The sequence below is a fragment of the Rhinolophus hipposideros genome, assembly GCF_964194185.1.
Source record: "Rhinolophus hipposideros genome assembly, chromosome: 4".
NCBI classification, from domain to species: Eukaryota; Metazoa; Chordata; class Mammalia; order Chiroptera; family Rhinolophidae; genus Rhinolophus; species Rhinolophus hipposideros.
The window spans coordinates 1,635,638-1,650,237 of NC_138050.1; the positions used below are offsets into that span (position 1 = coordinate 1,635,638).

Sequence of the window (14,600 nt, forward strand, 5' to 3'; positions counted from 1 at the left end):
AAAGCTTTTTACACCGGCTTTTACACCACAAGGCCTCTATAATTAAAACTGTGTGTGTGTGTGGGGGGGGGCAGTATATGAGAACTCTCTCACCTTTCTGCTCAATTTTGCTATGAAGTTAAAAGTGCTCAAAAAAATAAAGTTTTATAAAAACAATTGTATGGTATGATACGTGGATAAACATACTGGCCAATGGAACAGAATAGAATATCCAGAAATTATAGAACTTTAGAATGTGATAAAAATAGCATCTCGAATTACAGAGGAAAAGATGAGACAACTGGATGGGTGTTTGGTAAGAGATAAAATTGGTTCCATACCCCACACTATTCCAAGATAAACTACAAATGGATAAAATCTTATTTTTTCTTATATTTTAAATCTATGTGCTTCACATAGATTCCCTAAATCTTATTTGCTATATGTTGTTATTCATCCATTCTCCCTCTGAAATGTTTGAGAGTAAGTTGCAGACACAATGTCTTTACCTATAAATACCTCAGTGTTATTTCCTAAGAACAAGAATGTCTTAGTCTGGACTCCTATAACAGAATATCATAGACTGGGCGGCTTAAACAACAGAAATGTGCGTCTTACAGTTCTAGAGGCTGGGAGTCCAAGATCAAGGTGTCGGTGATTCCGGGTCTGATAAGAGCCGCTTCCTGGTTCATAGACAGCCATGTTTTCACTGTAACATCACATGGCCGAAGGGGCGAGGGCTCTCCGAGGTCACTCTTAAAAGGGCTCTAATCCTTTTCATGAGGGCTTCACCCTTACAACCTAATATGAATGTGTTAGGTTTTTTTTTGGGGGGGGGGAACACAAACATTCAGTCTCATATAATCGGAATCCAGTTATCAAAATCAGGAAATTAGCATTGGTGAAAAATATACAGTAGTACCTCGGTTTTCGAATGTCTCTGTTGATAAACATTTTGGTTTACGAACGCCTAAAATTTTACGGATCTATGGTATCAGTAGTAAAACTCATGCTAATTTTGCAGTTTTGGGGGTTGATTTTTAAAGGTCTGGAATGGATTAATCCATTTTTTATTACTTTTTATGGGGAAACCGCGCCTTGGTTTTCGAACATTTCAGAACTTGAATGGTCTTCCGGAACAGATTACGTTAGAAAACCGAGGTACCACTGTACTACTCTTTTAGTCAGACTTCACCAGCTGTCCCACTCATCCCTTGTTTTGCTCTGCAATCCGGCCTAGGATTCCACATTCAGATTGTTGTCAAGTCTCCAGTGCCCTTTAACCTGAAAAGAGCTCCTCAGTCTTGCTTTGTCTTTCGTGACCATAGCATTTTTAAAGAGTACAGTCTTCTTTTGTGCAATGTCCCTCATATTAGGTTTGTGTGATGTTTCCTCATGATTCGAGTCAGTGCATGTTTAGCAAGCATACCACAAAAGTAATAATGTGTCACTGATTGACACTTTGGGGACTGTTCACTCTGATCATTTCAGGTGGTGTCTGCCGAGCGTCTCCATTCTGTAAAGGCACAGCTTTTCTCTGTAATTACTAAGTATTCTGGTAGACTCAGGTGCACCACACAGACTCCCTTCCAGGAGGCTTACTGCTCCGCTGTGGCAGTCAGTGCAGCCTGCAGACAGCTTCCCGCTGTCAGCCCTTTTGAGTTATGATTCACCTCACCCAAGGTCACACCCTGCCAGGGCAGCCTGCATCCTGTGTGTAAGTGAGAAGAGTCTGCACTGCTTCAGAGCTCCATGCCAGTGCCAGTGCGAGTGCCCGTGGGCGGCAGGCCTTGATAGGCCTGCCCTGCAGTTAGACTTCGCCCTTTGCCCAGTTCTGCTTCGTTCCCCTCCTTTCACACTAGATATCTTGCGTCCCCGACTCGCTCAGCACCTGATGGCAGAGAACCCAAGCTGAGACCAGAATATTTGTCTGGAGCACCTTGACACTGTACATCTGTTCCTGGTCACTCACACGTACTCCCTTCAGCGTTTCTTGAGGATTCTTGCTTGAAACATGTATTCTTCTGGTTGCCAAATAGTGATTTTTCTAATTCCACAATTTCTTCTACTTTTAATCACAGTGGAACTGTAAGGAAGAGGTCTCTCTCCTCCCCACATTTTTATTTATTCATTCATTCATTTACATCTGCATGCTTTCATGGATTTTCATTTTATGGATTATATAATCTTATTATTGATTTTGTAACTAAGGTTGTCCCCGATTTGGCCAGTAGGAGCTGTCTCCTTTTAGTTTCTGTGTCCTTTTGACATGTCCCTATCATTTGTTTCTTCCTTATTTTCTGGAACCATGAGATTTTGTTCCCGCTTATCTGATACTCTTTCTGCCCCTGGAATGTGCCATTTCAAAGTAGATGAAATCTGAATGTAAAAACTAAAACCACTTGAGTACTACAATACATGGGCGGATGATGATATAACCAGGGAGTGAGGAAAGCCTCATAGAAAAAAATGGATAAGTGACATAAATAGATAGTTCAGAGGAAAAAAATGAAAACAACTCATAAACTTATGAAAAGATGCTTACCCTCACTTACAAGATAAATGCAAAGTAAAATTACCCTGCAATACCAAAAGTTTGAAAACACTTTATTGGGTAGACTGGAGAAAAGCAGTGTCATGCATTGCTGGTAGGCATATAAGATGGTGCAACCCTGTAACAGACTTGGGGAGAAACAGATGTCCAATTAGGAATCTACACTGAAAATAAACCTCCACACGGATAAACAGCACATGCACCACGTCTTTCATTGCCACATTGTGACAGCAGAAGACCGGAGGCAACCCAGATGTCTGTCAACAGAGGCCTGATTGTACAACTGGAACACCCACACAATGGAATACTGTGCAGTGCTTTGAACAAGCAGCAATTGTGTCCGTGTACTCGTGTATGTTAGGGAAAAAGCAAGGTGTGGAACGATACATATAGGACAAAATGGGAAATACACACTTGCGTATTTTGCTAAAAGAACTATTAGACACTAAATTAAACTGACACTAATAAAAATGATTACCTGGGGTGAGAGGGTGAGGACTGAAAGTCAGGCCTTTCTAAGTACCTTTTTATATAGTTTTCACTTTTAAACCATTGATATTTTTTACATATCGAAAAAATAAAAACGGGGGGAAAAGCAAACTGTAGAATTTGAAATCATGAAACAAATAAACTTTAATTTTAGATAAAGTTGGTACTATAACTCCACAGAGGAAAGAATTATTTCAAGTGACTTTTGAACATAGAATTGTGTGGGGACAGAGCCCCAGAGAGCAGTTTCCAGGCTCTCGGCCTCACATGGAAAGGTGCTGGCTCGGGTAGTAGATGGTCATCAGCTGTGACTGGTTGGCCGTCGGCTGTAACCTGTTAGCCATTGGCCACTGATATAATTGCCGTGGCTGCATTGGTTGGTTGGTTGGTTGGCAGGCAGGAAAGTGGACGGAGGATTGCAGATCTTGTGGATCCTATTTCGTGTGTCTCGCCCGGCCGCCAGCAAGACTGGGGTGCAGGAAGACCATTGTTGGAGTACTGGCGGATGTTTGTTCCCTGTGTCTCCAACCCAGCCGCCAGCGAGAATATAGTGGTATGACTCCCCTATCTGTGGCTCCGTGAGTGTTCCTTTTTGGCCTCCCCATATCCTGCGTTCTTTTGTGGGGAGTGGGAGCTGAGATGCTGCATGACACCCCGCATGACAAATTACTTAGTGGGATATAATTGAAAGCCTAAGCAAAATTTTAAAAAACTGCAAAGAAATCTTAAACTAGTATGCAGTTTTTAAACTATTTTATGTATGTTTTAGGATAAACCAAATAAGTAAATAAATTAATTAGGAACTAAGATTTTCAGTGTAAAAGCAAAGAGATACAGATATGGTGCCAAAGAAGTTAAGAAAAAACTATATAAAGGTATGCCACAGACTAATAAGTATGAGTGCCACACAGGAGAGCCCCATGCATTCTATAGGTAGCAATAAGGAAAGAGCTAAAGAAATACCACAGCTATAACCATATCGATTCACTTAAAATTAACAAAGGTCTGAAAAAATAAAGGTTTGAAAAAATTTTAAATGTGATTGCAGTGTTAATGATAGAAAATTTTAATTTTAGCATTTTAGTGTTTTCGGGTTTTTTTGAGTGTGCAATTCTGAATTTGCATTAGTTTTTACATTTTATAACCAAACTTTATTTTTATGAAAATGATATTAAGATGAATAGTCAATTTGCAGTAAACATTTATGTACAAAATATTTAAAGTATATTCATTATTTTTTTCTTCTATTCTAGTTACTCTCTCTGGAAATGGAGAAAACGGTAAGGTACTTTTAGTCTCAATTTAAGTAGACTAATTACGGTATCATAATTGCAACCCATATACTTTTTATTTAGTGATGACTGCATTTGTTTTCAGAGAGAAAAAATATGTATTCAAAGTTTCAGTAGTTCAAATGAGATGTGATACTGGATTTATTCCTATGCATTTAGTGTATTCTCGGTGGTGGTATATATGTGAATTGAAGTAGCTGTCATTTTGTAGGGCACCTACTACCCAAACTTCTTTGATATACTTATGTACATATTTCTGCCTCATGTGTTCTTCAGAACTCTTTATAGTAATAGTTCAGAGATGTTCAATACGGTTCTAGCTAGAGTTGAGAAGGGGATTTTGTTTTTTTTTTGTTTATACATTTGTTAAAAATAGTAACCAGACTGTAATTATAAATTGTATCACTAGTTCATTTTGAAAGGGAATTAAAGTTTTTATAATGACTAGTCAAAGACAATGCCTAAAGGGAAAAATTATTGCTCAAAATTTATTTTAAATCTTTTGAGATCAAACTTCAAAAATGAAACTTGATTTGAGATATGAAAATCCAGAGGATTTCTAGAACAGTTGAGCAGCTAGAGATTAATACTTATCATTGAAAATAATGAGGCATTAAAGCTTGTAAATTCGTTACCTTAGGATCTAATTTCTCAGTAACAGAATAAATGTAGACTCAATCTTAGTAGGCTTATTTTTCTTCCTTTAAATCAAAACTGTTTCCCATATGTTGAAAGCACACATACAGAAAAGAGAGAATTGCTGAAGTTCTCAGAACTTTGAACTTGCACCATTTCTTGGGGTGATTCTCCCCATGTTGCTCAGGATCTTTTGATGAAGTTATTTTTTTTGTTGTGTTTTGGTTTTTTTTGCTTTTTGGTTTGTCTTTTAATTCAGTTACAGGTGATTTTGGAATCAGACCTTCTGATTTTAGGTTCAGTTTTTCTTTCAATTTTGATTTTATTTGCTTAGTTCACTTTTACTTTATATGAGATGTGATTAAAAATACGGTGAATGTTTAAATTTAAAAAAAAGATATTATGGTAAAAGACACATTGCTATTAATCCCCATCAAGATATCCCCCTTGCTTCGAACACAGTTATCCCATCATTCTTGCCACTTTCTGAAGCAGTTCTGGAAGTCCTCTTTCATGAATGTCTTTAGTTGCACTGTCGTGGCTGTCTCAATGTCCTGAATCATTTTGACTTTGGGGAAGAGCCAGAAGTCGCATGGTGCCAGATCCGGTGAATAAGGTGGATGAGGACACTTCGTAATGATTTTATTTGACAGAAATTGCCATAGCAGAAGTGGTGTTTGATACAGAGCGTGGTTACGATGGAGGATGAGGTAAAGACACCCATGAAAGAGGGCTTCCAGAACCGCTTCAGAAAGTGGCAAGAATGATGGGATAAGTGTGTTCAAAGCCAGGGGGAGTATTTTGAGGGAGATTAATGGCAATGTGTTTTTTACTGTAATAAATTTTTTTTTATTTAAACATTCACTGTATTTGTTGATCACCCCTTGTATATTTCTTCCAGCTTATATATGTGACCAGAAGTTTACTTATTAGTTATCACATTAATTCAAACTTAATTAATAGCAAAGTTTTCTATTATTCTTTACATTATAATTTGATAATTAACTGTGTAATAAGTATTTACTGTATTCCAGGCATTATGCCAAGAGATTTATCTATTTTTTTGTAACTGCAGGTTAAGATTTTTAAAGCAAAAGCCATTGTTTTTGTTATGGAGAGCAGAAATGTTGTAAAACTATATTAAATGGTTTTAAAAGTATTTTTAAAGTATATTGTTTTACATTCTAGCCTTAATTGTAAATAAATGATTAAGAAGTTTAGAGTAACTCAAGGTTACCATTTAATCTCAAAGCTATACAATAATATCTAGATGAGGATTGACCAACATGATCGAATATGGGGCCAGGCAAAAATGTCCTTAAGTGAGGTGAGCTTGGTGAAGAGAACAGTGGGGGTAACAGCAGGAGGCTGAGTCCAGCGTGCTTTTCCAAAGGAAAAACAAAGGAAGGAGTGATATTCAGTCCACTGGGGGTAGACTGTGGGTTCAGCCTGGAGGGAGCCACAATGGTACAGAAGGAGCCTGAGAAACCAGAATTTTCAGTGAGGATGACAGTCACTTTTAATGAAAGTGAAAAGAAAGCAAATTTGAAAATAGTTGGGATTTTATCTTGGTTTCAGATGTTGGCTCGGAAGTTGGCTGTGACCACTAAGGTGATGGTTCAAGAAGTGGAGGAGAGAGAATACAACTTTATAGTGTAAAGAGCCTTGTGTTTTTGTCAAGCAGACATGGGTTGGTAGCAAAGTGAAACTGGGCAAGATACTGAATTCTCTGAGCCATGGGTTTTACCTCTGTAAACTGAAAGCACCTGATGGGACAGTTTTGAGGATTAGAATGAGGGCTGCCTCCCATGCCTTCTTGCAGGCTTTCGCTTCTGCAGTAGTGGTTGAATAGTCAAATACGGCTCCTACGAAGTCTCAGTTCAGAGTGCACTCCTTAGTCGTGCCCCTGGAGTTACTTCCCAGGGTCTCACTGCCAGGGAGACAAGAACTCAGCCACATGGCTTACACTGCTCACTGAGATGGGTGGCAAACAGAGACTAGACGGGGGACCAGCTGGCTTTTGCAGTAATCCAAGTGAGATAAGCAGCAACACAAACTATTGCCCTGGCCAGGAAAATACCGCGGCGGTTACTCTGAGAGTGAAGAGCTGAAATTTGAAGAACGTTGTACTGTTAGCTGTATCACTGTGATGAGGGGTCGCTGAGCCCTGGCTTCCTCCGTGCCTCTTGGACCAGGCACGTACCAGAACAATGCAAAGGAAAATGTTGGAGTCCAAGGAGTTGTCAAGTTGTATTGTTTTTATTTTATTTAAAAAGAACATTTTAAAAGCCAAAAATATAAAGAGAAATAAGCTCAGACCAAAGGAAAGAGAGTACTTTTAACTGAATACGTGTTAGCTCTATAAAACCTTCATCACTTTGTTCCTAATGTTTCTCATTACACTGCAGATCAGTGAAAATGTCAGTCCTTCAGCTTGACAAACACTGGTATAGGGAAAACACAAAAAGAAGAAGAAGAAATTAAGATCCCGGGGAGTAACGACAGTGTGGGAGTCCGCAGAGTTAGTTCTTCCCCTGCCACCGTCTGCGTTCTTCCAGCTGGGCCAGTCATCAGATGAAAAGAGGAAATCAAAGTTTTAACGAGTGTTCACAGGGAATTAACATACACATGAAGATCCTAAAGACAGTGAGGCAACATTGGGTCTCTGTGACATTTTTGGACAAGAGAGAAAGTGGGGGCGGGGTATTAATTTCAGAAGTGAGATGGGCGCTGTGCAGGGACTTGCAGAAGAGTGAACACACCTGGCGGGAGAATCCTTGCTGGGCGCTCAGACAGGGACATAGATGCCAGGTCCCCTGAGCCCTCTTATTTACCACACCTGATTCAAAGTCTGCTCTTCAGGCGGAGGGGAAGACACTAGCATCCTTCCTGAAGCAGGTTTTTCTGTCTGAATCTCTTGGGTAGGAAGGGGGGAGTCAAAGGTTCTTTCTGAGTCTTGGTTCTTAATAAACAGCTGAAAATCAGTATCCTCAAAAGAGGGTAGTAAGGGTAGCCGAGCTGTGGCTCCCTTCCATCACAATGGCCAGCACTTGCTGATGGTTTGCTCTGTGCCACGCACCGAAGAGTTGCATTTATTAGATCATCAGTATTAGGCAAATAACTTCAACAAATCAACTTTAGTGCTTTCATTCACGTCTGAGCAAATTATTTGGGGAGTAGAGTATGAAGGGGGGATGAGTTGCGAGAGTCATGGAGAAGGCTTTTGTGGAGGAAGTAGTATTTGATCTGAACTTTAAAAATGAGTAGAATTTCAAACTTGCATGGTTTGTCTGGGCTTCATTTTCTAAAGTGGGTGTTTGGTGCTGTGTTCCAAACAGAGAGTTTAAGCACCTGGTAGGTAGTTCTTGCTTCTTGTGGAAACCAGTCCCACTTCTCCAAACAGAAAAACTGCAGAACACAACAATGAGAGCTTGAAGTTCTGTCAGTGAGTTAGTTTTTGGAGATGAAGGTGTTGGGAAGGTATCTCCCAATCCACTTGGGAGACAGTTATGGCAGAAGTTCAAAGTGACTGAAAGCGTTCCATTTGAGGAAAAGGAAAAGGAAATCTAGGAAAGCTTTTCTGAACAACCCAGGAATTGAGTTTTTCACAGGTACTGATTACTCACTATGATGGGAACTTCCTTTATTTATTTTCAGTTTGCATTTCCTTGGATTTAATGTTCATAGTAATGGAATCTGTTTTAAGTCATTCAAAGTCTTAACTTTTAGGAAGAGCTTGAAATGTAGTGAGTGAAGGAGATGTTTCAGTTTGTCTTCAGCAACAGTGCAGTCAGCTGGCATCTCAGATTACAGTCTGTACCTGTAAACCAGCCTGATAACCCTTCCTGCAGGTGCAAAATGTTTCTTTGTATCTGTGATGTTCCATCATGCAAAGGACTTCCTGTATTGGCTATTTTCAGTATGTTTTAATTAAGAATATTTTGTTAGATTAAGCCTCCTGACCCTCAATACTGTGTTTTAATGTAATGCTTTTTTTGCTTTCACTGGGATTCAATGAAATGTTATTTGTTTTTATTTACCAGGAAAGGCCGTTGTTTACCTCGTGACTTTCCATCTGTCCTTTGTTATGTTTGTATGGTCCTATTGGATGACAATTTTCACATCTCCCGCTTCCCCTTCCAAAGAGGTAAATTTAATGTTGGTAAATCTCCAAATGCTGTAACTAATTATGGATTTTCCCCCCTGTGTTACCTGTGTTAAACCTTTATTGCATAATGCGTTTGTTCTGTTCCGTTCATCAGAGTGCTTGGTACTCTGCATTGTGGGTGTGAGTCACCAGCCTATCAGCAGATGGTAGTTAAAGATTAATAATAGCGGAGAAGTTTAGCTGTACTAATATTTTCCTGCCTTGCTACAGTTTCTTAAATTAAACACATACTTTATATCATTGGGGTAAAAAATCTTAAGGGACAGAATTGAGTAGTAGGGTTTATTTTTAGAAACCCTCTTAACATTTATATTTTCTCAGACCTGAGCAAATATGCTGCAACTAAAGAAAGTGTTTTTATTATGTGGAATAAGGTTTAAGATCAGTGTGTCCCTCTTGCCTTGACATCGCCTGACTTCTTCCTTCACTTCAAATATCATGTAGCTAGATGGTTAAGAATCTCTTCTCAGGGTTAGTTTGGTCTGAGTTTGATTTTTCTGCTCTAACACGTTACTTAATAAACCTGAGCTTCAGTTTTCTCCTTGGAAATTGGAGTTGATTATAGTCCCTGTCTCTCTGTAGGTTGCTCTGAGGTTAGACTGATAGCATAGCACCTGCCACGTACATGGTTGGCACCAGACATTGTTAGCTGGTGACAATTATGTAATTATTTCTCTTCCTATTATATTCATCAGAATCCATTAAAAATTACATTCCACCTGTTTAAATGTATCAACTTCCACTTAACATTTTATAGAAGAACGTATATGCAGAAAGTGTATGCACCGTAAGTGTATACTTGGTGAGCTTCCGTAACCTGAACACTTCCACCCCGTTCAAGAAAGAAGCTCTCCAGCATCCCGTGAGCCTCCTTGGCTCCCTGCCAGTCCTCGCTTCATGGGAGGCCACTCTGGTAGCTCTGGCTAGCGTGGCCTGCTTTTGTACTTCCCATAAATGGAGTCACACAGTACGTATACTTGTGTGTCTGGCTTCTGTCATTAACATTCCATTTGTGAGATTCGCCCATGTTGTATACAACTATGGATCATTCATTGTCACCGTTTCATGTTCAGTTGTGGTTTATAACACAGTTTACGTGCTTGGTCCTGCTGCTGATGGGCACGAGCATTTGGGTAGCTTCCAGTTGAAGTTTACTGCACCAAGGGCTTCTGTGAACGTTCTAGTGCATGGACACGTGTGTATACATACATACATAGCACACACGTGCACACATACATCGTCCTTTTGGGGAGATGTGTACGGGTGGAATTGCTGGGTCATGTGTTGTGTATACAGTCAGCATTAGTAGATAATGCCAGACTTTTTTGCCCATTTTTCCTCTTGTGTGCTTTTGTTTTAAGGAGTAACATAAACCATTAATAGAACTTGGTATTCAAATAATTTTTTCAGACATTTGGTAATAATTAATCAACCCTTAAAGTTATATCATCCATATCTTAATCTCTCAGTTTAAAAGGACCTGATTTTATTAATTTAATCAATTTCTAGTAGTGATGGAGATTGAAAACATAGCATGTATGAAAGCTTAGTTCTCATTACAGGAAATAAGAAATAGAATAAAAAAGCAATTTTAAGAAGCAATAGAGGACAGAGCTGAAGAACTCAGCCCAGCTCCAGAAGGCTCTTCTGTCTGCTCCTTGGCAGGCTGGTGACTCCCATGACTGCTGAGCTGTCTGAAGCTCAGAGCTCTGTCAGAGGAGGACGGGGATGGCTGGAAAGATTGAACCCGTCAGTAATACATGTGGTTATATCTGTAGTGACATAATGAACACTTTAAAGTGCTTCCTAAGAATGCCTATCACATAGAGTGTAAGTGCCATCCAGATGTTATTCTCGTCGTTTTTGGTGGTAGTTTTTGTCACGTTATATCCATGTAGCATCCAGCCTGGGCTTAAGCTTTTGTACCCACTGCAGCCTTCATGCCTCCCCATGTTACAAGTTCAGTTGCCAAGTTCAGCTGCCAGCCAAGGCGGCCTCCCTTCTGAATAGCCCCTGTCATCTGTACCGTAATTGCCAGTTTATTTTTATGTGTCACCTTATTATGCTTTCAGCTTTTTGAGGGCTGGGATCATTTCTGTCATGTTCTCCACTATGTCCCTCTCCCCACTACCTAGCACATAGTGGGTGTTCAGTTACTGTTGAATGAATTAATTATTGAAGCATTAAGGGCCAGCGAAGCTGAGCTTCGGTGACAACCCAGAACAGGAACTCTCTAAAGAAGCTTACGCTGTGCAGACTGAGGTGGCTCTTAGTAAGTAAATCACAGTGCTGTTTTGACATAGGTAGTAATGGAATAGTGTTAAAAGCTCTTTGCAAGCTCAGAGGTTAAAGTAACAATCGGGGATCAGATCTAGGGGAACCAATTGGTGTAAAAAGCAAAAACTGTACATTTTAGAAAAGTTACAAATATGGGTATTTTTTTATTCTTTCAGTCAGTAGGTACTTAGTCCCTACTGTTTGTCAGACTGGTAGGCTCTGGGAATCCAAAGAACAAGACAGATAGTGTCTTTACATTTGAAAGAGAGTAAACAAACAAATAATGACCAATTGTGATACATTTAGAAAAAGAACGTGGTGATGTGGTAGCGCGTAACAGAGAAGACGCTACTTTAGATAGTGTGGTCAAAGAAGTCTTCTCTGACCAAGTTGCATTTATGCCGAGACTTTGTAAGTGTGTCTGTCACTCAAGTATAAGCTCTGAAGGAAGAATCTGTTCGTTGCTGCACCCTTACCTAGAACCACACCTAGTGTATAATGGAACCCGTTGCTGAGCACCTGAGTGAGTGAGTGAGGGGGAGGAGGCGGCATACACAGAGCTGGTAGGCGTCCTACATCACTGAGAGTCATCTCTCCAGAAAGTATATTCCCATCACTTCTAGCAACCCAGTTGAGCTTATCACTCAGTTACAAGATAAAGGTCATGCTCATCTGCATGGTACACAAGACCCTTCGTGATCTGACGTCCTCCCAGTTCCGTCTCCATTGCTTCCTCCTAGAACTCTGTGCTCAAGTAACGCATCTCCTTGAACAAACTGTTGTCACACCTTTGTGCTTCCTGTACGCGCTGTTCCCTTTGTAGAGACTCTTTCCTTCTTTGTCTTCTGGAAGATTCCTGTTTATCTTTCAAAACGTAGTTGGGTCCCACTTCCTCTGGGGAGACTTCCACTGACGACCCCACCCCCTCCCAAGGGAGCCTTCATCTCACCTTGCCAAGTACAGTGGTACCTCGGTTTTCGAACGTAATCCACAAGTTCTGAGACGTTCGAAAACAGCCAAGAGCTAGGCCTCAGGATATTGCTCTCAGCGAAAGCCGTGTGACATGTTCGACTTCTGAGTCGTGTTGGAAAACCGAAGCATTTACTTCTGGGTTTACGGCGTTCATAAACCAAAATGTTAGTCAATGGAGATGTTCGAAAACCCGAGGTCCCACTGTATTGTTAATGTGTTTATTATGCTGATTTGTCGTTTGCAGTTTTCTGTGTGTCTAACGTTCCTGCTAGACCTTAGGAATGTACTTTTGAAGGCAAAGCCTCTATTTTTATTGGTCTTTGGATCCCTGATCCCTGGGACAGTGCCAAGCTCTTAATATATATTTAATATATATTTAAATCGAACCATCTGAACACTGAATTTAAAATAATGACATTTCATAGTTTGAATTTTGTTCAGTAGATTTTAATGAAAAATAGACTTCTAGTCATAATTTCAAAACCAATCCATTTTAAATTTTATTTTGTTTCATTCCTCATCTAAAATTCTGGTGTCTCTTGAGATTTTCATTTGACTTAAGCTTTTCAGAATTTAAGAGCTCCAGAGACATTTAAACATAATTTAAATGTTCTAGAGACACAACGTTTCAGGGGAGAACTTTCTAACAAGTTATAATTCTCTTGCAAAGTAGGAAAGTATTGCTATACCTGAGAGTATTCGAGAGAGGGTGGGTCTTAGAAAGTTGACTGAATATTCCTGCCTGTGTGAGATGTTCTGTAAGTGACCTCCAAAGTCTCAGCTGTACTATCGTGGGCATCTTTCCTGACTTCTTTCTGTCCCGTTCATCTGTCCATGTTACTTACTGTTTCTTATAAGTAATTTGGGGATTTCTCGTCCATCAGGGTTTGATTGTGGGAGCCAGGCTAGGCAACCTAAACAGACTCATCCACTCCCTAAGCCGTGGTGTTTTGGTCAGGTTCGAGGAAGGGACTGTGAAGGGCAGAATATGTGTTTTACACCAACAGTGCAGGGGGACCACACAGGAGTAGAACCCGGCTGAGCCCTCTTATTTACCACACCTGATTCAAAGTCGGCTCTTCAGGCTGGGGTGAAGACACCAGCATCCTTCCCGAAGCAGATTTTTCTCTCTGAATCTCTCAGGCAGGAATGGGGTTGGCAGAACTTTGGTTTTCTTCAATAGAAATGTAAAACTCCTGGTTACATGAAATAGAAGCATAAAAATAAGGGTCCTTTAGATGCTGGGATGACATAAAAGAAGAGCAACTAAACGAGTCCTTTGTAGAGAAAATGCTATTTAACTAGAGGCTGGCCTCACTGTGAGAATAAAACTTAAATGGAAACTAGAAACAGCTCCATAAAGAAATTGCTGCGGGAGAAAAAGAGACAATGCTTGCCTAGACAATCCTTAGTAATTCTAGAGAAAGTACTCCTATTGGTTAGCTTTTGAAAAGCTAAAACAAAATGGTATGAGAATGACTTGTTGACCTCATTGAGACATTTGGCCAGAAAATAATAGGACCCCAAGATCTGTGATTAGCATTTTACCCAAAACAAGTCAATCTTTGGACATTTTTCCAAAAACTAAAAATCTCTTGACACTAGCTTTCAAACACCAAAATTTGCAGTAATAGAAAATATATATTAAGCCCTGTTTGGTGGAGGAATTTAACTTTGTAAAAAAACAAGATGCGGAGTATTTAGTTCATGTTCTTTGCCACCATACAGAGCAAATATTTTTTAATCTGTCAAAGGTATGTTGTTTTGTTCACGTGTGCTTGATTTAGTTTCTCAAAGAAACTTGGAGAGGTTTTGCCTTCATAGAAGAAGTTTTTTTGGAGGGATTCTGGATAAAACTTTGCTTTTCTGAGCGTGATTGTTAATAATCATGGGATTAAAAACAATTCATAGTTGCTTCTCCTTTTATAGTTCTACTTGTCCAGTTCTGAAAAGGAGCGTTATGAAAAGGAATTCAGCCCAGAAAGACAACAAGATATTTTGAGAAGAACAGCAAGGGACTTACCTATCTACACCACATCAGGCTCCAGAAGTAAGGAAGACAAATCTTAAGCTTTCCTTTCCAAAGAATTTTTAAAATATGGTCATTCCTGCCAAGATATATTTGCTTGATTCGTCTATTCTATGGACATTGTGATTGCCACAAATAACCTGCACAGGAAGGTGTTCCTGTGCTCTGCATCTTTGGTGTCCCATGTGCAGAAGTGTGCACATA

At 39.8% G+C, this 14,600-nt stretch overlaps 1 protein-coding gene across 14 annotated transcripts in view; it reads left to right on the forward strand.

Annotated features, from left to right (window-relative positions):
* ZDHHC20 (zDHHC palmitoyltransferase 20) overlaps positions 1–14,600 on the forward strand; it is a 51,443-nt gene that overhangs the window by 10,543 nt on the left and 26,300 nt on the right. For 13 of the 14 annotated variants that reach the window (XR_013993165.1, XR_013993166.1, XR_013993167.1 and 10 more), the window contains exons 2-4: positions 4,276–4,302; positions 8,994–9,097; positions 14,297–14,417. Coding sequence is in view for 6 of the 14 variants with exons in the window: in XM_081045479.1 (XP_080901605.1) it covers positions 4,276–4,302; positions 8,994–9,097; positions 14,297–14,417 (252 nt within the window). In the remaining 8 variants the exon portion in view is untranslated. The remainder of the gene's footprint in view (positions 1–4,275; positions 4,303–8,993; positions 9,098–14,296; positions 14,418–14,600) is intronic. The other variant, XM_081045475.1, reaches the window with a different exon arrangement.